The following is a 24,105-nucleotide window of genomic DNA, read 5'->3' on the forward strand; positions in this document are numbered from 1 at the left end:
GAGATGAGGACACACACACAGGGGGAAGACCATGTGAAGACATAGGAAAGGCAGTCATCTACAAGCTAAAGGGAGAGGCTCTAGAAGGAACCAAACCCATCCACACTTTTATCTCTGATTTCTAGCCTCCAGAATTGTGAGAAAACAAATTTCTAATTGTTCAGGCCCCCCCCCCATCTTTGCTATTTGTTACGGCAGCCCTAGCACACTAATACACTGTGGGAAAAAAAATTTAAGTCAGCAATAAGACTTTTGAAAAATAAAAATATACTCCATTTATTCTAATTGAAATTAGGGTCATGTATGACAGTAAAATTCAGACAAAAGAGCATTTCTTCAGTATTTCCAGTGATGGCTTCTGCAACACATCTGTATCGTCCCTAAAATGAGGAATAAGAAATACAAGTAAATAAAATGTTAGATGCCTCTATTTTATAAGACTTTTATAAGAATTTTGTCTTATTAGGAGGAAGCCATTTAAATTAAATTGGTTATCATTTTCTCAGTTTCCTAATGAGATGAAATTTTGTATGCCTTTTGAATCCAGTGAGCAGAAACCTATTTATTTCCCAACTATAAAGGGATATTATAAGAGGATATTTTTTTAACAGTTTTTTGAAACTAGTCTGTGAGATTTTCAAACATACAATATCCTTAGAAAAAATAGGTAAGGAATATGCATTTTAAATGACTATTTTAAAATAGTCACCCAAGGGTGCCTAGAGGGCTGTCTGTTAAGTTTCTGGGCCCCGAGTCAGGATCTGGGCTGACAGTGCAGAGCCTGCTTGGCGTTCTTTCTCTCTGTGTCTCTCTCACTCTGTGTTTCTCTCTCTCTGCCCCTCCCCCTCTCACACTTGCTTTCTCTCAAAGAATAAACTTTAAATAAATAAATAAATAAATAAATAAATAAATAAATAAATAAGATAGGTACCCAAAGTGAAACATACCCAAAATTTCTTTGCCAGGCATCTAATGCAAATATCTAAAATTACATCATTACTATTCATGGGGTCAGTTACTGAGTTATACATGGCAGTCATTCAGTGCTTTTACCCAAAGATATTCAACATATTAATTATGAGCATTTGCATTACTTTTAGCCATGGATGTTAGAGGAAAAAAATGAAGTGAAAAAGAGCTTTTTTGTGTGTTACTTTTCCATATTTCCATATTCTACAGAAAGAAGAAATAGCAAAACACCCCAAACTAAATAAAAGCAAAAACCAAAATCTTAAACACCTTAGGGTTGAATAGCTATTTTTGAAGTTGTGAACGGCTTGTTTCAAATTCTTAACACATCTGTTACTGCAAAAGATTAAGAAAGTACAAAATGACTCTTGAACAATACCTTAGAAAATCGTATTCCCCTGAAGGAGAAGCCTACTGTTGTATTCACAGTCTCTACAAACAAAATACAAAATACAAAAAATTATATTGGTCGTCATCGGGTGATTTTGTTTTAATATAGTATGGAGTGTACCTTTTATGCTGCTACTGGCAGCAGCAGTCCCAAGCGAATTGTAGAGAAGTAACAAACTTCCTACCCCGGCTATGGGTCTCCTATGGCTTCCTCGCCACCCCAAGCATCTCTCAGTATCAGCCTATATTTCATCCCTTAGGGGATACAAAATTTTAAGGCCTACTTGTCTCAATAGTGAATGAATGAATAAGCCAGTGCTAATATGCTTCATCCCAAATTACATGTGTGCATATTTAATACTGCTACTCCTTCAACAGAGTAAAATAGATCTTTATAAAGGTGGAGGAGAGTTGGGAGGCAGCCAGGAAACCAAATCTCGTTCCAATCCCACCACTGAGAAGCCTAAGTAGTCACTGCTGAAATGCACAGCCATGGACCTGGCCCTGCAGAAGTTGTGGACAGAGTCAGAAGTGCAGGAAAAAACATACTCTACTCTCCCACTCAGAAACACCAAAGGAGTGAATTTACAGGGTAAGGATAGAAAAGTAGAAATGTTTTGAATCTCTAACAAAAGCAATAGTGGCCAAAAATATCTTTTAAAGTAATATAGTCAAGTGCAAACTATAACCATTCTTGTTCTCCTAACTAGCCAAAGAAAATCCTTAATAGCAAATGAATAGATTATGTCTATTTTCACAAAAAAACATCTATTTGCTTCTGGATGTGAGAAATAATCCCACTGCCCCAATCAAAGGAGGGACACGGAGACTTGGAGCACAGTGAAGCGAGGCTTTAATCAACATTCTTGAAAGAGCAGGTATCTGATGGACAGGCACACTTGGGGCAGTTACAACAGACAATTTATCTCCTAGCATGCAAGTCCTTCCCCTGATTCCTCATTGGCTGAGGACTACAGAGGTTACAGCCTTGCCTGGAAGTTGCCTATACCCATGTAAGGCCAAAAAGTAGTCTGACTGGAACAAATGTATATTCCTTGAGGTAATTCAGAGACTTCAGTTCTTTGGCACATGGTCATTGCAAAGCCTGTGAAAAATAAGCCCAGGAAATGAAGAGAGGAAGAAGAACCAGGAAGTGAAATGTCTAAGGGTTTGGGGCTCCATTGTGTGATGGGGAGGGCTTTGTACATATTTCCAACAGGTTGTAAACCTACTGTTAACTAGACAGCACAGCTTTTATTTGGCATTTCTGAAAATGAATCATCTCACTTCTCACAAGGGTATATCCTTATTAGGGGTGTTAGCACACGGAGATGTTATTTCTTGAGCCTAGTAAAGTGATCATGTCCTCATGATATTCTGATTTTTCATTCAAGACCAATCCAATTCAAATGTAATAGTTCAACAAGTATTTGTTGAAAGCTACTATATACCAGGGATTGAGGAGACAAAGGGCAAAAGTTAAAGTCTACTGGGGATATAGGCATGCAAAGAAGCCATTCCAATACAATGCAATGAAAAGATGCAGTAAGGATTAAGGGAATATAGCATTTTGGTAAGAGTGATAGTTCCAGATCTGAATCCCAGCTCTCCTACTTACTTGGAGTGTAGCCTTGGGCAAGTCACTTAACTTCTCTGTGCTTCAGTAAAATGGCAATGGATAGTAACACCTACCTTTTAGGAGGATCATGAAGGCTATATGAGTTAATACATGTTAGTGCTCAACAATGCTTGGAATGTAGCACTCATTAAATGTTACTAACAGTAAAATCTTAGCTATTATAACATTAAATGTTATTTCTTCTCCTTTCTAGACCCTCTTTCCATGGCATCTTGTGAATAACAATGATGCCATTAATATTATCATTGATATGATAATGACTGTTATTCAAAAGATGCTGGTGGGAAGGGAATCTAGAAAAGTGGGTTGAATTGTCATAAAGGATGGGAAGGAAGGACAAGAAGGATTTTCCAGGTGGCAGGAAAAAAAAGGAGCAAAGGCAGGAAAGTGAAAATCAGTATGACTAATGCATACACCTGCAAGAGGCTCAGCGTTATTAAAGCAAAAGAGAAGCAGGAGTGCTAAGAACTACATCTTGTGCTAAGAAGTAAGCAAAAACGGACTCAGGTTCCACATTTAAGAGAATGAAGGCAATGAAAGAACAGCCAAGAGTGTGAAATGATCAGATTTTATTTAGAAAGGTGGGTCACATGACCATATCACACATGAATTTAAGGGTGGCACTAAGAGTCAGGGAGACCAGTTAGAGGCCAGGAGGTGGTGACAGTAGTGAAGAGAAGAGGTAAATGCCTTCCATGACCACCAGCTCAGGTGCCCTCCCCCACTATGATCTATCTCATTAGCCTGCTGCTCTCCTTGAGAGCACTTATCAGAAACTGAATCTTATTTCATTTTTGTCTTATTTCATGACTTAGTAATGATCTCGTTTACTAGTTCATGAGCTCCATGAGGACAGGGGCTTTGCTTTGGTCACTTCTGCATCTCCAACTGCTAGTACCTGGTCCCTGGGTACCTGGCTTCAGGAACAGCTATAAAATTTACAAAGCCCAGTGCAAAATGAAAATGGGGGCCTCTTATTCAAAAGGCAGGAGAGACATCCTATGAAAAGTACTGAAATATAAAGCTTTTTCTTTTCCTCTACAGTCTCTCTCTAGACTTGCCATGATATTTTTTATTTGTTATTTAATCTCATTTGAAGTAAAACAAAATTTTAAATTATCATTCATCTTAAATTGCACAATGACGGGTTTTTTTTTTAATGTTTATTTACTTTTCAAGAGAGACTGTGAGCGGGAGAGGGGCAAAGAGACAGAGAGAGACACAGAATCCAAAGCAGGTTCCAGGCTCTGAGATGTCAGCACAGAGCCCGACGCAGGGCTCAAACTCACGGACCGTGAGATCACGACCTGAGCCAAAGTCAGACGCCCAACTGACTGAGCCACCCAGGCATCCCTGCACAATGACAGTTTTAAATACAAACATCAGAGCTTTTAACTCTGAGGCAGAATCACTGAAATTACACAGTTTGTATTTGGTGGCTCATCCCCAGAAGGTGCTTCAAGCTGACCAGAGAAAACTAGCACAAGCTTGACATCGGACATTTGAAAGAAGGAAGAGAAGATATGGCCAGGCAGGGAATGATCCAAGGGAATGGTCTCTTGGCTCAGAGTGAAAGGTGAGTATAGAAGCTCAGGGACACCCAGGGGGCTGCTCCATGAGTGGGGCACTTATGTGAAGCGTGGGCCTGAGAGCTGCCTGATGGGGGCCTCACTCCCCTGTGCTGCCAGGTGCCTCATGCCTCAGTTTGGGGCAAAGAAGACAAATTAGGCCTCTTTCCTTCCCAAAGGCCCACTGTCACATGAGTTACCTTCAAGCGTTTTGCAACTTCCATGTAATACCTCCAGGAGCTACCTGTTGGTGGGGAGGCAACCCACTGATGGTTGGAAAACCCATGCACCCATGGTGCTGCCAGTCCAGGTGGGGTGGGTCATGGCCACATTGCACTTCAGACACTGCAGGGCACCTGCACCTGATCCTGACCCTCCCTGCATACAGGCCCTCACCAGCGATAGAGGGCAGCAGGGGTCACTGGCTGTAGCTGGGAGGGGGTCCCAAGCAGGGTCCAGGGTGCCAGCAGAGAAGTGGGCAGCTGGGAGCCAAGAACCCATCTAGGGGAACTGCATGCATGCCCCACTGTCCCATCAGACTTCACTTATAAAATACACACTTAAAGATAAAATTAATAAGAATCTCAAGTCTATGATCAGAGAATATTAAACTCCAAATGTGAAGCCCTTCTAAGTATGAGGCCCTGGCTGTGAAGCCAATCCTGAAAACTTTGTGTGAGAGAGGAAGGTAAGGAGATGGATGATACTTGAGAATTTGAGAAAGAAATCAAGAGTAACTCTGAGATTTCTATCTGAGGAGACTGCCCAAATGTTTACCAGGTCAGGTGGGAAGAAGGGGCACTAACCTCTTCTGTACAGTAGTCTTCTTTTTCAATTGTTTTGTCTCTCTTAGAAAGCTCATAGTTTGCTCATAGATCCCATTCTATTCTTATGGGAAGTTAGCTTGAAGCTTCTGCCCACATTCAAGAAGCCAGGAGAGAACCAAGGCAGGGCCAGAGAAAAGGAAGACAGAGCCCCTGTTTAGGCCCCTCTCTACACTTCCCATGCAGCTCACTTGTGGTCCAGCACAGTTTTCCTACCCACCATGTAGAATGTAGGACCCAAGCCTCAGATGGTGTTTTATTAGTTTAATCGTGTCCCTCAAAAAGATGTTGAAGTCCTAACCCTGAGTGCCTGTGAACATGGCCTTATTTGGAAATAGAGCCTTTGCAGATGGTCAAGATGAGGTGGTCTCTAATCTGACTGTGTCCTTATACAAAGGGGAAATTTAGACACAGAGACAGAAATCATAGAGAGAAGACTATGAAATGGCACAGGAAGAAGATGGCCATCTACAAGGCAGGAATCGCCTGGGGCCTTTAGAAGCTAGGAGAGAGGCCTGGAACAGATCCTTCCCTCACGCCCTCAGAGGGAGCAAAGCCCTGCCAATACTTTGATTTTGGACTTCTAGCTTCCAGACATTCAGATAATAAATATCAGTTGTTCTAAGCCATCCAGTTTTTGGTATTTTGTTACAGCCACTGAAGCAAAACCCTGGAAACAGGTCTAATGGATAATTAAGTTTAATATGCCTTTGAAATAGCCACTTATTTATTTTCAAATGTGTTTTTAAAAAGAAACAAGGGTGTGTGTGTGTGTGTGTGTGTGTGTGTGTGTGTGTAAGATGTGGTAATACTGTGGGTAATTTTCATTTTATTTTTGCTTGCCTATATTTTCTAAATATCATATCCTAAAAATATAGGACTTTTGTAACAAATACCAAAAGGAAAACTATTTTAAAAGTAGATATGTATGGTACTTACTAATTTGATTCCCAAATTTTCAAGGGTCTTGATAGCATCAATGCTTCTTAAATCAGAATGTCCTGAGCTCTGAGCCCATATACTCAGCTACCAGATGGACATGTTTACTTAAATGTTCCAAAATTACCTTGAGCTCAATATGCCTAAACCAGAACTCATTGCTTTCTCTTTAAAAATCTGCCCCTTCTGCACACATCATTTCAGATAATGGCACTTCCACTAATCCCAGTCACTGGCCCTCCACCAGCCCTTGATTTTACCTAAACTTTGCCTGCCACATCAAATCAGTCAGAATGTCCTGCCAGTTCTGTCTCCAAATATGCCCTCTTTCTTCACCTCCCCTCTGTTCCCAGGCCGCCATCTTTGTTCAGCCCTTGTGGTCTCTCACATAGCCTCCTGGCTACACTTCCTTCCGCCCCAGCTTCCTACCTCAGCCAACCCCCGCCTCCTTCCATATGGACACTAGTTATCTGCAAAACTGAAAATCTCAGTGGGTCATCCCTACCCACTGATGACAAGATGCAAGCCAATATCTTGTGCATGACTTACATGCTCGCTCCTGTCCCCTTTCCTAGGCTCATCTCCAGCAATTCCCTACAGCACATTCTGCTCCAGCTACAAAAAACTACTCTCCAAATAAGGCATATTCTTTCAGGGTTATATGTGTTTGCATATGCTGTTTCTTCTCCAAGGAATGTCCTTCCTCCTCCTCTCTGATGTTCTCAGATTCAAGACTTTACTAAAATACTCTCTGAAACCTTATCTGAGTTCTGTCATAGTAAATTGGTAACTATCTAGTTAAACTAGGAGCATATAATTCTATCAGCATTTATGACATTTTATTTTAATTTTTGTCCAGGACTGTCTTTCCCAGAAAGAGGGACCTTCTGAGGAAGGACCCTATCATTCAACTTTGGATCGCCGGAGCCTAAATCATGACTTGCTCAAATTAGGTTCAACAGATGTTTGTGGAAGGAAATGCAGGAGGGAAGGAAAAGCCAGCAGACTGGGTTGAGTCTGACACATTTTAGATCTCAAGAAAGTGAAACTTTGAAAACTCAGATAAAATGTCAACATAATCTATCAGAGATTAGGTGGGATTGTGAAACAGTTGCTTTAAAAAAAAGTAATCTGCCAAAAGGGTTTTTGTTTGTTTTTTGTTTTTTTCCCAAGAGAAAGCATGGTACACTGGAAGACTGGGCCTTAAGAGTCATGAGGCTACTCTGTTACTAGCTCTCCAAATGGCGAAGGACACGTTCCTGAACCACTGCAGGCATCAGTTCCCTCACTTGTAAAAATGACAGGACTGTAAAATCAGGAACAAAACGACTCCTAATACCCATACCAATATCTATTATTCGATAACTATAATTCTTGAATTCTTATTCTAAGTACTGCACTAACCTTTTTATATACATTTTCTAATTATAGCCTTAAAACCATGTACAACAGGTTTCACGGTCCCCATTTTACAGGTGAGGAAAATGAGGCTGATAAAGGCTAAATCACACACACAAGCTCACATTGCTGGTAGATGGAAAAGCTGGGACAGAGCCTCAGATCTTTCCAACTCTGAGCCCAGACAATAAGCAATGCCAACTCCATTATTTGCATATGGTTTGGGGGTGGCAGACAAGTCAGAGCTGTGGAGAGATGGTCAACTGGAAGATGTATCTTGAAGTTTCACTTGCAGCAAAAAAACTAATGTACTTAGAAGCAATTTTCTTACTGAATGCTAGGAAACACAAGATCAAACTGATGTCGATGTTAGAGACGGTATAAGCCTGTTATGAATTTTTATGCTAGTCTCATTCCATTCATTCCCAGCCATTATTTTCCAGTTTTTGTCCCATCTATATCTAATTTATGCTATGTTGCTAAATTTAATATATTCATGTAAACTACCTCTTTTTTTTTTTAAACAAGAGAGGGTACAAGTTAATGGTAATTAATTATATAAGAAAATATGCAACTGCAATAGTAATTTTTAAATGTTAATAAAACAATTGGGTTTTTTTTAAACCTAATAGTTGTTTTAAAACTTCTTTTTTTAAAAATGATAATGCCCACTATCAACAAGAGCTGAGATTAAACTACAGAGATTAAAATACATACATGTTGATGGTGACATAATGTATAAAAGGGTAGATTCCTTTAGAAAAGCGATTTGGCCTTATGTAAACAAAACCACAAATACAGTCAACCCAATTAAGCTTGGATATTTCCCTGGCAGTTATATGTAACCCCTGCAAACATATTCAAATCTAAAATATGAGAAAGATTATATACAAAGATATATCTATTACAATATTATTTATAATAGTAAAAATGTCAGAAGGAAAGTAATTAATTGTCCAATAGGAGAATGGTTAAATAAATCAAAGCATACCCACTAAGGGAGATGTTTCACTATGTAATGTTTATACTTCAATTTTTGAACCACATGAATTATCTAGTCAAAAAATGAAATACATTAACTTTTAAAAAGAAAATTATTGGGGCACCTAGGTGGGTCAGTTGGTTAAGCGTCTGACTCTTGCTTTTGGCTCAAGTCATGATCCCAGGGTTGTGGGATAGAGCCCTGCATCGGGCTCTGTGATGAGTGCTGAGCATGGAGCCTGCTCGAGGTTCTTTCTCTCTCCCTCTGACCCTCTCTCTCTCCCCCGACTCTCTCTCTCAAACAAAAAATAAATAAAAAGAAAATTATTGGGGTGCCCGCCTGGTTCAGTCAGTAGAGCATGCAACTCTTGATCTTTGGGTTGTAAGTTCAAGCCCCACATTGGGTATAGAAATTACTTAAAAATAAAATCTTTAGGGGTGCCTGGGTGGCTCAGTCGGTTAAGCGGCTGACTTCGGCTCAGGTCATGATCTCTCGGTCCATAAGTTCAAGCCCCGCGTCGGGATCTGTGCTGACAGCTCAGAGCCTGGAGCTTGTTTCAGATTCTGTGTTTCCCTCTCTCTGACCCTCCCCCATTCATGCTTTGTCTCTCTCTGTCTCAAAAATAAATAAACGTTAAAAAAATTTTTTTAATTAAAAAAAATAAAAATAATAAAAATAAAATCTTTAAATTAAAAAAAAAGAAAAAGAAACGATTATAGTGTAGCATACTTATAAGTACATAAACAATGTACATACATTGAAAACTCAGAAGGGAATACTCTAAAATGTCTTTGGAAATAAGATTCTCTGACTTTTTTTTATACTTTCCAATTTTTTGGTAATGTGACAGTATAATATTTATAAACATTTAAACTATTTAAAATACTAGTTTAAAAATTACTTGATTTACAGTAAGTGACCTTTAAGGTCCTGAACTCTGAAATTTTCTTATTCTGTGAATATTATCAGGGCAGAAAAAAGCAGGGGAAGATATTGAGGAAACCACTGTAAAAAAAAAAAAAATCGAGTGAGTTTCTTTTCTTTTTTTTAATAAAATTCTTAAAAAGTACTTTTTTTTTCTTTCCCTGCTGATTCCACCAAGCCTGTTCCCTTGGCTGTGGTTTAGTGAGTTTCTATAAAAAATAGTAAGTGTAATGTTTAGAAAAAGGGATCCACAACCAAGGATAAATGTACAATATTAATCTGAACAAGGTAAAAATTTTAGTATACCTTTTAACACACTCAAATAAGTACCATCTTAATAATAATTCAGTAACATAATTACAAAATGTTGTTTAAGCTGCTAAAGTAAAAATCTTTGGATAAAAAAATGATTAGAAAAGGAATTTCACATTTTCAGTGCATTTAACATTCAGAACATTCTCACAAACTATTATGTTCTATTCTGAAAGTAATATGAATTGAATGCTTACCTCCCTTCAGAGCTCTGCAAAAAGAATAAACATCATCAGATCCCCGGCAAATAACTTCTTTGCGTACTGGCAAATCCATGGAGTTTATGGATAAATAGAGATTGAAATATAACTTTTTAATATCTCTTCCTTAAAAAGAAAAACAAATCTCATTAGTCCCTCAAATAATAGATTCTTTTATAAATAATAATTAACATGTGTTGTACACTTAAAATATGTCTTTTACTTTTCCTACATTATTTCATGTAATCACGACAACTTGCTATGTGGGTATTGTTATCCTGTGTTACAGATGAGAACACTGAAGCTCAGAGGGTAATTAATAGACGGTAACCCAACAGAATATTTCACAGTGAAAATTATGTGCCCTAGTCCTAAAAATAGAGGAACCTATGTGTTTGAGAAAACTATCAGGTGGGTATGTAAAATTTCCAGTTCTAGTTCCAGTTCTGCTACGAAGTTCAAGAAAAAGGAAAGGAAATGAGGATAATCAACTCATTCCCATATTTTAGGAGTTTTTTTTAATGTTATTCAGAGAGAGAAAGCATGTGTGGGGGAGCAGCAGAGAAAGAAGGAGAGAGAGAATCCCAAGCAGTCTCCATGCTGTCAGTGCAAAACCTGATGTGGGGTTCAATCTCATGAAACTTGAGATCATGACCTGAACCAAAATTAAGAGCTGGAGGGGCGTCTGGGTGGCTCAGTCAGTTGAGCATCTGACTCTTGACTTTGGCTCAGGTGATGATCTCATGGTTTCCTGAGTTCGAGCCCCATGTTGGGGTCTGCACTGACAGTGAAGAGCCTGCTTGGCATCCTCTCTCTCCTTCTCTCTCTCTGCCCCCCTCCCCCATTCACACTCTCTTTCTCTCTCAAAAAAAAAAAGAAAAGAGTTGGACTCTTAACAAACTGAGCCACCCAGGCACCCCTTAGGAGTTTTGATGAAAGACTTCTTGGAGAATAAAACTGAACCTTTTGATTAGAAATTATATGTATGAGTTATCTTATTATTCTTTCATGGTTTCCCTTTTACCATTTAACATGGAAAATTCCAGTAAACACTGTATTTTGCTCACCTCTTCTAAGTTATTCAGTTAGCCCAACTGGAAAATATGTACAATCTTTTTTATGATAAAAACAATTATTGTGGGCTCCTGGCTGGCTCAATCAGTAGAATATGTGACTCTTGATTTCAGGGTGATAAGGTCAAGCCCCATGTTGGATGTAAAGATTACTTTTAAAAAATTTATTATAACCACTACCTCATTGAAAATATTTTCCTAATAAAGTCACCATGACTCATTGTAGCCATAATCAAAAGAAAATTTTTCCATCTTTAACTTGAACTTGGTGTGCTTAACAGAAATGCCAGCTCCCTCCTCAAAACTCCTTCCTTTGGCATTGGTGCTACCATTCTCTCTCAGTTGTCTTCCAACCTCTCTGACTCCTTCTCCTCATTGACTTCTCTTTCTTAGGGCTGTACCCTCAGCTCTCAATTTTCACTTTGCACACTCTCCTTGGCTTTAAGTGCCACATAAGGTGATAATTCCCAAATCATCATCTTTAGTTTCAACTTTTCTTCTAACCACCTGTCCCACATATGCATTCAATATCTGTCTTCAAGTGTTTTCCGTTATCTCACCCAACAGATCCAAAATTTGATTTCCTCACCTTCACCACCATATAGGCACTAGAATCCCCAACTCCAGTAAATCTCACTAGCCCACTTTTTATCCCCATCGGCAGTCTCTAAATGCAGGCCCTCATCACTCTGAGCCTAAGTACCACCAACTTCCTAATTTGTCTCCACTTCTCTACTTGTAGGGTAAAATGTGGAAAAGAACATCATAGGGTCTGTTCCAAACAGTGGTTCTATGGTCCACTCCATGAACTGTGTCTGGCACCACTCCAAAAGCAGGGATGTGTGCAGAAGTTGAAGAGGTGTCTTCACAGGGAATTCCTTGAGACATGGGTATATGGCAGTACTGCAGTGCTACCAGTGGTGATGCAGGACAATGAAACTTTTTTAATTTCTGCATGGAACACAGCATGATGCCAGTCTTCAGTGACTCCAAGAAAGGAAGTGCTGCTTTGACATCTAAGCAGTTTACATCTTGAGAAGTTTTTGCCCTTGGACATCACTGTGGTCATGTTGGACACATGAACAATGGTCAAAGTGAGGTACTACTTGTATGAATCAGTAGGTCAGGAATACCAATGTGGGTATCAGAGTGAGAGACAAGAAACATGTATAACAAAGAGAACTGTTTTTGAGTTCAGCTAAGACAACTCCAAGAACTTTCAGATGTAACTTTGAAGGAGGCTTAAAGTCCAGCTTTATTTTTTTACTAATCAGTTAATAGCATATAAATAATTCACCAGAGGGGGGCCTGGGTGGCGCAGTCGGTTAAGCGTCCGACTTCAGCCAGGTCACGATCTCGCAGTCCGTGAGTTCGAGCCCCGCGTCAGGCTCTGGGCTGATGGCTCAGAGCCTGGAGCCTGTTTCCGATTCTGTGTCTCCCTCTCTCTCTGCCCCTCCCCCGTTCATGCTCTGTCTCTCTCTGTCCCAAAAATAAATAAAAAACGTTGAAAAAAAAATTTAAAAAAAAAAATAAATAAATAATTCACCAGAAAAGCTATAAAGCCTCAAAATAAATAATTTCCATCCCTAACCTATTTTTGGTTCAAGTTATTATAAATTTTATTGAATTGAAGTAGCTATAGGCCCATAAAAATAAGGTTGATTTCTATGAATATGGCCCCAAACTTTACACAGACATTCTAATACATTCTAGGAAAACTCAGGTCATAATTGTAAAAATTATAAAAATATGTATGTAAAATATAAAAATATATATGTAAAAATTATAAAAAATATGACTAAATAATCAATGAAAGCAGGAGTTGATTCTTTGAAAAGTTTACAAAATTGATAAACTTTAGTCAGACAATTTAAAAAAAAAAAAAGAGGAGGGACTCAAATAAATAAACTCAGAAATGGAAGAGGAGAAATAACAACCAACACCATAGAAATACAAAGGATTATAAGAGAATATTATGAAAAATTATATGCCAACAAATTAGACAACCTAGAGGGATGGATAAATTCTTAGAAACATACAACCTTCCAAAGCTGAATCAGAGAGAAACAGAAAATTTGAACAGACCAATTATCAGCAATTAAATTGAATCAGTAATCAAAAAACTCCCAACAACAAAAGTCTAGGACCAGATGGCTTCACAGGTGAATACTACCAAACATTTAAGAAAAGTTATTACCTATTCTTCTCAAACTGTTCCAGAAAATAGAAGAGGAAGGAAAACTTCCAAATTCATTCTATGAGGCCAGTACTACTCCAATACCAAACCAGATAAAAACACTACAAAAAAAGAGAGAACTACAGGCCAGTATTTCTGGTGAACATAGATACAAAAATCCTTAACAAAATATTAGCAAACCAAATCTAGCAATACATTAAAAAAACCATTCACCAGGATCAAGTGGGATTTATTCCAGGTATGCAAGAGTGGTTCAATATTCATAAATCAATCAACATGAAACATCACATTAACAAGAGAAAGGATAAAAACTGTACGACCATTTCAATCGATGCAGAAAAAGCATTTGACAAAGTACAACATTCAAAAACTCAACAAAATAGGCTTAGAGGGAACATACCTCAACATAATAAAGGCTCTATGTGAAAAACCCATGGCTAAGATCATATTCAATAGGTAAAAACTGAGAGCTTTTCTTCTAAGATCAGGAACAAGACAAGGATGTTTACTCTTACCATTTTATACAACATACTACTAGAAGTCCTAGACATAGCAATCAGACAACAAAAAGAAATAAAAGGCATCCAGATTGGTAAGAAAAAGGTAAAACTTTTACTATTTTCAGATAACATGATACTATATAAAGAAAACCCTACAAATTCCACCAAAAAAATTCTAGAACTGATAAATGAGTTCAGTAAAGTTGCAAAATACAAAATTAATATACAGAAATATACTGCATTTCTATACACTAATAATAAAATAACAAAAAGAGAAATTAGGAAAACAATCCCATTTACAATTATACCAAAAAAAATAAAATACCTAGGAATAAACTTAACCAAGGAGGTGAAAGACCTATACTCTGAAAACTATAAAACATTGATGAAAGAAATTGAAGATGACACAAACAAATGGAAAAATATTCCAATGCTCATGGACTAGGTGAACAAATATGGTTAAAATGTCTATACTACCCAAAGCAATCTACAGATTTAATGCAATCCCTATCAAAATACTAACAGCGTTTTTTATAGAACTAGAACAAATAATCCTAAAATTTGTATGGGACTACAAAAGATTCCAAATAGCCAAAGTCCTCTTAAAAAAGAACAAAGCTAGATGTACCACAATACTAGATTTCAAGATATACCACAAAGCTATAATAATTAAAAGAGTATGGTGGGAGCGCCTGGGTGGCACAGTCGGTTAAGCGTCCGACTTCAGCTCAGGTCACGATCTCGCGGTCCGTGAGTTCGAGCCCCGCGTCAGACTCTGGGCTGATGGCTCAGAGCCTGGAGCCTGTTTCTGATTCTGTGTCTCCCTCTCTCTCTGCCCCTCCCCCGTTCATGCTCTGTCTCTCTCTGTCTCAAAAATAAATAAACGTTAAAAAAAAAAAAAAAGAGTATGGTAGTGGCACAAAAATAGACACATAGATCAATGGAACAAAATACAGAACCCAGAAATAAACCCACAGTTTCATGGTCCATTAACCTATGACAAAGGAGGCAAGAATATACAATGGGGAGAAGACAGTCTCTTCAACAAATCGTTTTGGGAAAACTGGACAGCCACATGCAAAAGAATGAAACTGGACCACTTTCTTACACTACATACAAAACTAAATTCAAAGTGGATTAAATACCTAGATATAAGACCTGAACCCATAAGATTCCTGGAAAAAAATAAGCAGTAATCTCTTTAACATCGGCCATAGAAACATTTTTCTAGATATGTCTACTTTGACAAGGAAACCAGAAGCAAAATTAAACTATTGGGACTACACCAAAATAAAAAGCTTTTGCATGGCAAAGGAAACCATCAACAAAACAAAAAGACAACCTACTAAATGGGAGAAGATGTTTGCAAATGATATATTCAATAAGGGATTAATATCCAAAAACTATAAAGAACGTATACACCAACACCAAAAAATATAAATAATCCAATTTTAAAAATATGACCGATTCTTTTGTTGCTGAATTAACATAATGTTATATAAATGTTATATTTAGTGAACAATCAAGGTATTTGTGGTGGCCACAGAGGTAAGGTACTCAAATCTCCCTTCCAAAGAACCTACTGGGAGAAGGGTAGTTGGCAGACAGCCTTCAGCTGCTACACTTTCAGATCTATCTCAGAAGTCATCCAGAAGCAAAACTCCTATAATGCTCCTATCATGACCAAAGCTGCTCCTATAATGACCAAACTCCACAAGGTCACTAGAGCCAAACTACCCCTATCTGTCTCAGGATACCTGTGATGTGACAGCAATCTTTGCTCTAAGGCTCCCCAGTTACCTGGCTCAGAATATCTCAGGGATGCATTTTGGTCTGATGACCCTCTTACCAGATACTCCTTCCTTTCCTCTCTCATTTCAAAGGTATCAGACCTGCATCTCAATCTGAATTTGCTCCTTGCCTACTCTGGCTTCCTCTTCACTTTATTTTTCACATCATTTCCCCTAAGAAATCTCTTGTATGTCTAATTCCTTTTTGGTATCTGCTTTCCAGAGAACACTAAGTGACTCTGTATTGTATTACTACTTCAGCCTGGAAGGATACAATCTGCTTCCTGTATGTAAGGGCAAGAGGTTCAATTGAAAATGAGGGCATTTGTTATGTAAATAATCACTTCTGCCAAATGTGGGCAGAGGGGGGTGGTTGATAAAGCACACCACATAAAGCAGTAAACAAAACCTGAGAAAAGAGGAAGAAATTATAGAACATCAGCCAGGCAAAAACTTAGATTATTTCTTTCGCCCATGGCCAAGAAAGTGGAGTGAACAGAATTGATTATTCTTTCTTCTGTGCTACCACTAAGCCTTAATGCTATCATTTCACTTACCGTACCATATTATCTACAGATCTCTCTCTCCCATTGCACTGATTCTTGAGGGTCAAGAGAAAGTCTTATTTATCAATGAATTCACAATACTTATCACACTACTTAAAATATACTATGCATTTCTAAATATTTTTTAATGAATACATGAATGCAGAAACAAAGTTTCAAAATACAGGTTAAACGATTAGATTCAGGAGAAATAAAACACAAGTTTATCGTGTATTATTTCTGGGTTCTCAGCAAACTTTTGTCTTGTAAACTGAGAACTAAAATCAGAGGAGAAATGTTTAAGTTTATTTATGTGAAAGCATTTTTTTAAAGTGTAAGCTCCAAATATAGGTTAGGATGTAAATGATGGCGATGATGAAAACAACAATGATAATGATGATAATTAGAACTGAAGTTTCCTGGGATCCTAGGGCTTACAGGGAACAGAGCTGACTAGCAGGAGAGGAAGCAAATTTTGTGTTTTCACAGACACTCAAATCCATCCTGATGCTATCACCATTACCCAACTTAGTTTTTACTAAACTGATGACAAATGAAATCATAGAGAGGAAAACAAGACACAACACAAAACAAAACAAAAAATATTGCCTTCTTTTATCCCATCATCATCATAGTTTTTTCTAGAAAGATCATCTTCATATGTTTAAAAAAATTTTTTTTAATGTTTATTTATTTTTGAGACAGAGAGAGACAGAACATGAATGGGGGAGGGTCAGAGACAGGGAGACACAGAATCGGAAACAGGCTCCAGGCTCTGAGCTGGCAGCACAGAGCCCGACGCGGGGCTCGAACTCACGGACCGCGAGATCATGACCTGGCTGAAGTCGGACGCTTAACCGACTGAGCCACCCAGGCGCCCCTCATCTTCATATGTTTAAAAAAAAAGTTGTGGCCTACTCATATACAGACCTTTCACTAGTGAAAACCCAACTTTACTCATGAGCTGAATAGTTAATGGTTGACAAAGAATATACCTATTACATTATTCGAAGTCTCGCGTTATTTCCATTTTTACCTCCGTGTCATTATGTAATCCCCTCCCCCATGAGTGTGAGCTAATCTAGTGCCTTGCTTCTAACAAGTGGTATACAGCAAAGGCCATAGAGTGATACTTCCATGATTAGGCTACATAAGATTGTGACTTCTATCTTGTTAGCTGACTGTCCCTCTTGCTGGCTTTGACGAAGCAAGAAGCCATATTGAAAAGGCCCATATGGCAAGGAACTAAGTGTTGTCCAATAGCCAGACAGGAGCTGAATACTGCCAACAACCACATGAGCTTAGAAGTGGATTCTGCTATACTTGAGCATTCAGAAGAAACTCCATTCCTCGCTGGCACCTTTGCAGGAGATCCTGAAGCAGACACAACTAAGTCATGCCTACATGACTGACACACAAAGCCTGCAAGATAATAGATGTGTACTGTTGGAAGCCACTAAAATTGTGGTAATTTGTTACATGGAAATAGAAAATAAATACATGTACATTTGGAACACAATCATTTATCATTAATACTTATTGAACCCTTTTCATTGAAGTACAAAAACAAAACAGTGGACTTACTTGGAATGAAGGAAAGATGCAAGTATCCCCGGCTTCCCTTCATTGACATACAGGGTTGAATAGCTATTGAGATAGGGACTTTCATGTTATCTAAATGGAAGAATAAAGGTAATGTCAATAAATTATTATAAATCATTTGTAGTAAGTAGAGTATTCTCAATATCATTCCCCAAAAGATGCCATTAAAATTGTATAATGAGAAAAATTGAAGGCAGTTAAAAACATCTCCCTCCCTGAGGGAATGACATCAGCAAAATGGCAGAGTAAGAAGTCCAAGACCCTCCTTCCCCTCATAAACATACCAATTCAACAACAACTCATGGACAAATTCCCTTTGAGAGAAATCAGAAACTAATTGAAAGTTTTCTGTATCCCAGGAGAATGTGAAATCAGACTCACTAGAGTCAGTAGAGGACCTCCTTTTATCAGAAACCCTGCACCTGGCACAGCACCATCAGGAAAAGATCCCCTACCCTCCAGCTTCACTCAGGAGGCAAGAGGTTGGTTCCTGTATCCAAGTTTCCTCCAAGGTGGATACCCAAGGACTAACAAATTAGAAAGTCTGAACAGACCTAGAACTGGTATGGAGATTGAGGAGTAATCAAAAATTTTCCAACAAAGAAGAGCCTAAGACCAGATAGCTTCACAGGGAAATGCTAACACTTTTTTAAGTTTATTTATTTATTTTGAAAGAAAGAGAGAGAGAGAGAGAGAGTACAAGCAAGTAGGGGAGGGACAGAGAGAGGGAGAGAGAGAATCTCAAGCAGTCTCTACGCTGGCACCATGGATCCCAATGGAGGGCTCAAAATCACAAACAGTGAGATCATGACCTGAGGTGAAATCAAAAGTCAGATGTTTAACTGACGGAACCACCCAAGCACCCCTCTAACAAACATGTAAATAAGAATTAATACCAATCCTCAAACTCTTCCAAAAAAAAATGAAAGAGACCATTTCCAAACTTATTTTATGAAGCACTGTTACTCTGATACTAAATCAGACAAAGACACCACAAGAAAACAATGGACCAATATCTCTAACGAATATGGATACAAAAATTCTCAACAAACTACTAGCAAACTAAATTCAACAACAAAGTAAAAGGATCATACACCATGACCAAGTGGGATTCAATCTTGGATGCAAGGATATTTCAACATATGAAAATCAATTAATGCAATATACCACATTAATAGAATGAAGGATAAAAATCACATGATTATCTCAATAGATGCAGAAAATGAATTTGACAAAATTCAACACACTTTTGTAGTAAAAACTCTCAACAAACTAGGATTAGAGGAAATGGCTTCAGCATAATAAAGGCCATACATGAAAAGCCCATAACTAACATTACACTCAGTAGTGAAAAACTGAAAGTTTTCTTCTAAGATCAGAAACAAAGCAAGGACACCCACTCTTAACATAGCACCAGAAGACCTAGTCAGATCAATTAGACAAGAAAAAAAAAAAAAAAAAAAACAGAAAAGCATGCAAATCAGAAAGGAAGAAGTAAAATTTTCCTTGCATGCAGACATGATTCCTTTTTTTTTTTAAGATTTTATTTTTAAGTAATCTCTACACCCAATATGGGGCTCAAACCCATAACCCCGAGGTCAAGAGTCACCTGCTCCACTAATTGAGCCAGCCAGGCACCCCAAGACATGATTTCGTATATAGAAAATCCTAAAGACTCCATTAAAAAACTGTTAGAACTAATCAACAAATTCAGGAAAATTGCAGGATTCAAAATAAATGTACAAAAATCAGTTGCATTTCTATATACTAACAATGAGCTACCTGAACAGAAATTAAGAAAACAAACCCATTTACAATAGCACAAAAAAGGAATAAATACTTGGCATTAAACAAAGGAGGGGAAAGACTTGTATACTGAAAACAATAAAACACTGATGAAAGAAATTAAGCAAGCACAAACAAATGGAAAGACATCCTGTGTCACTGATTAAAAGAATGAATATTCTTTCTTTTTTAAAAAAAATATTTTATTTTTAAGGAATCTCTACGCCTAATGTGGGGCTTGAACATACAACCCCAAGATCAAGAGTCATAATGTCTACCAACTGAGCAGCCAGATGCCCTAGAAGAATTAATATTCTTAAAATGTCCATTACTCAAAGAAATCTACAGATTCAATGCATTCCCAATCAAAATCTCAATGGCATTATTTTACAGAAAAAAAAACTCTAAAATTCATATTGAACTACAAAAACCACAAATAGTCAAATTAATCTTGAGAAAGAGGAACAAATCTGGAGGCATCACACTTCTTGATTTCAAACTATATTATAAAGCTATAGTAATAAAAACAGTATGGTACTGGCATAAACACAGACATAGAGACCAACGGAACTAAACAGAGTGCCCAGAAGTAAATTCATGCATATATTGTCAACTGATCTTTGACAGGGTGCCAAAAATGCACAATAGGGAAGGGATGGTCCTTTGAAGAAATAGTGTTGAGAAAGCTGGATTTCTACATGCAAAAGAATGAAATCGGGGGTGCCTGGGTGGCTCAGTCGGTTAAGCCTCTGACTTAAGCTCAGGACATGATCTCGTGGTTCATGAGTTCAAGTCCCACATCAGACTCTGTGCTGACAGCTCACTCTCTGTTTCTCAAAAAATAAATGTAAAATAATTTTTAATAAAAAAAATGGAATTAGAACCTTATAATACACTGTACACAAAAATCAGCACAAAATGGACTAAAGACTTAAACATAAAATTCAAAATTATAAAAACCCTAGAAGAAAACAGAGGGAAAATTTCAAGATATCAGTATTGACAATGATTTTATAATTATGACACCAAAAGTACTGGCAGCAAAAACATAAGTAAACAAATAGAACAGTATCAAACGAAAAAGCTTCTGCACAGAAAACAATCAACAGAGTGAAAAGGCAACCTATAGAATTGGAGAATATATTTGCAAACCACATAGCTGATAACGGGTTAATGTCCAAAACATATAATTATAATAATTCAATTATAAAAAAATTAGTAACCTGATTTAAAAATCGGCTGAAGGGGCGCCTGGGTGGCGCAGTCGGTTAAGCGTCCGACTTCAGCCAGGTCACGATCTCGCGGTCCGTGAGTTCGAGCCCCGCGTCGGGCTCTGGGCTGATGGCTCAGAGCCTGGAGCCTGTTTCCGATTCTGTGTCTCCGTCTCTCTCTGCCCCTCCCCCATTCATGCTCTGTCTCTCTCTGTCCCCAAAATAAATAAACGTTGAAAAAAAAAAAATCGGCTGAAGACTTGAGCAGACATTTCTCCAAAGAAAACATGCAAATGGCCAACAGGCATATGAAAAAAATGTTCAATATCATAAAGTATCAGCGTAATGCAAACCAAAATCACAATGAGATATCACCTCACACTTGTAAGGAGAGCCATTTTTTTTTAATTTTTTTAAGTTACGTTTCTTTATTTTTGAGAGGCAGAGAAACACAGAGTGCAAGTATTTCCAATGAAGGTTCCCACATGTCTGAAGTTGTCTGATTATGATGACAAGATCAACAATTCAATACAATCAGACAAATGTTTAGAGAGTCCCTGTGGGTGCTCAGTATGGGGCTAGGCATCAGAGCAGGTGGGCAGGGGCCTCAGGTGTTAGAGAGTGGGGAACAGAGATATAAGGCTTAGTCTTAACATAAGGAAGTCTATGATTTTTCTGGGAAGACAAGACCAACTTACAAAAAATAATTAGATGTAAGAATCAAAAGATTGTATAACACTGTATGGCATGTGATTTTATTATTTACAAGGGTTTGGGAACTATTGGACGATAGCTTCATTATTTTAGAGTTACCATGTATGTGATCAAGTTCTATGTTTGGTTTATTACAGAAAGTGGTAACCAGTTTCAACAAATGCACAGAACAAGAGGCTCCAATTTACCTGCAGCCGTAAAGGCCAGCATTGCTAATTCATCATAGCACTTTTTCCTACTGAGTACTGCCTCAGAATCTTTCTTAACCCATCATTCCAGGCGATGGCAGCTGGCACAGAAAATGAAACTAATGCCACTCTGAGTGCTGGCATTAAGTATTTTTTGAGGTCTAGGGAGGAAATGTTGGCCGGAGTTGAACCATCGTGGCACTTAATTTTACCTCTTCAATGGAATTTCCAGTACATAAGTATGCAGTCCCTTTTGACAGGAATGCCCTTGTCATCATCAGTCAAGACATTCCTTCTCCTCCTTCAAAATGTATTCAAATATCATCAACACTTTTAAGCCTTCACGGACTCCCCCACACCTCCTTACTCCCACAGTCACAAACACACAATCATTCATAGTATTTGACCATCTTTCAATGGTCATTTGTAGATCTTTACTACAATTATTCATTTATATACCTATTTCTTCATAAAAACAGCATCAGCCTTCAGGACAGGAAGAAGGTCTCATTTGTTTTTCATGTCTCTGGCACAGAGCACAGTGCCGGGCACATGGCAAATGAGAAATGTGAGCTTACTTACTTTTGCTTGACACCTATTATGTGACAAATATCTCTCTAGGCACCAAAGAAACAACAACGAACAAGAAGTCATGGGCCCTGCTATTGAGAAATGTACAATGCCAAGGGGCACTTGGGTGGCTCAGTTGATTAAGTATCTGACTCTTGATTTCAGCTCAGGTCATGATCTCACAGTTCATGAGTTTAAGCCCTGCCTCAGGCTCTGCGCTGACAGTGTGGAGCCTGCTTGGGATTCTTTCTCTCTCCCTCTCTCTCTCTCTCTGTCTCTCTCAAAAATAAACATTTAAAAAATAAAAAATTAAAAGAGAAATGTATATACCAATAAAAAAATCAAATAGGGTCATGGGATAAAGAGTGTGTGTGGTGGAAACAGAGGAGTGGGGGCTAGGGATGATGGACTTACTTCAACTACATTACTCAGGGAGTGACAGGAAGAAACCAGGCCTGTGGAAACTGGAGAAACAGTGTTTTAATCAGAAGGAATTCTAGTTAGTGCAGACTAACTAGAGAGGTGAAATGACTTTGGCATGTCAATAACAACAACAAAAACATACACATACAGACACATACACAGACACATACACACAGACCATAATATGAGGTACATGGAATAGGCAAATTCACAGAGACAGAAAGCAGAGTGGAAGTTACCAGGAACTAGAGGGAGGGAGAAATAGGGAATTAGTGTTTAATAGGTACAGAGTTTCTCTTAGGGATTATGAAAATTCTGTTAATGGGATAGAGGTAAGGATTATGCAACATTGTGAATGTCCTTAATACCACTGAATTGTACACTTAAAAATGGTTTAAGGGGTAACTCTTATGTTTGCCATGTTGGTAATATAAACAATAATGATAATAAAGGCCAGTGTGAATGAAAGTTATGAAACAGGCTGGGTGGGAATCATAGGGATGAGACAAGTAGGCAGGGGCAATCTTAAGGGGTCTTGGAGGTCTTGCTATAAAGTTGGGATTTCACTCTAATTGCAGTGGAAATCCACTGGACAGTTTTAAACAAGGAGAGTAACATTGTCTGACTTATTTACATTTTCAGAAGACCTCTCTGGCCCCTGTGCCGAGAACAAATTACATAAGAGCAAGAATTGAAGTGAAGAGAGAAGAATCTGAGAGGTTGCTACAAAGGCCAAAGGAGAGACAGGGGTGTGAGTGGTAAGCAGAGGATAGTCATAAGTAGTTGGCTTTAGAATATATTCTGGAGATAATGAAAATGTGAACCACCAATAATAAATTGAATGTGGAAGATAAGGAAAAGAGATAATTTTTTTTTAATTTTTTTTTTGTACATTTATTTATTTTTTGAGAGACATAGAGACACAGAGCACAAGTTGGGGAGGGGCAGAGAGAAAAGGAGATACAGAATCCGAAGCAGGCTCCAGGCTCTGGGCTGCCAGCCCAGAACCCGACGTGGGGCTCAAACTCACAGACTGAGATCATGACCTAAGCCAAAGTCAGATGCTTAGCCGACTGAGCCACCCAGGTACCCCAGTAAAAGAGATAATTAAAAGGTACCCCTGGTTTGGGGCATAAGGAATTAGGTGAATGATAAGATGGGAAATATAGGAATAAACAGGCTTAGGTCAGCATAAGTCAAGAGTTCTAGCTCCAAATGGCTATTGGACTTACCAGTGGCCATGCTCAGTTTACAGAATGAATGAATGAATCCTCAGGTCATGTACAGTTATTCATCCTACTACACATAAGACAAAAGCCAGAAGTTCCTTGAGATATCAGCCATAGCTTACCTAACTTTTGC

At 38.2% G+C, this 24,105-nt stretch overlaps 1 protein-coding gene across 1 annotated transcript in view; it reads right to left on the bottom strand.

The window, feature by feature from the left end:
• Positions 1–250: 250 nt before the first annotated feature.
• The window catches only part of LY96 (lymphocyte antigen 96), a 28,029-nt gene continuing 4,174 nt past the window's right edge, over positions 251–24,105 (bottom strand). Inside the window, exons 2-5 of the mRNA XM_025922745.2 lie at positions 17,835–17,924; positions 10,143–10,271; positions 1,349–1,401; positions 251–380 (exon numbers count right to left, since the gene is read on the bottom strand). Of these exons, the coding sequence (XP_025778530.1) occupies positions 282–380; positions 1,349–1,401; positions 10,143–10,271; positions 17,835–17,924 (371 nt within the window). The 3' untranslated portion in view covers positions 251–281. The remainder of the gene's footprint in view (positions 381–1,348; positions 1,402–10,142; positions 10,272–17,834; positions 17,925–24,105) is intronic.

Source organism: Puma concolor, chromosome F2 (assembly GCF_028749965.1).
Source record: "Puma concolor isolate L17-30 chromosome F2, mPumCon1.1.hap2, whole genome shotgun sequence".
Lineage (NCBI taxonomy): Eukaryota > Metazoa > Chordata > Mammalia > Carnivora > Felidae > Puma > Puma concolor.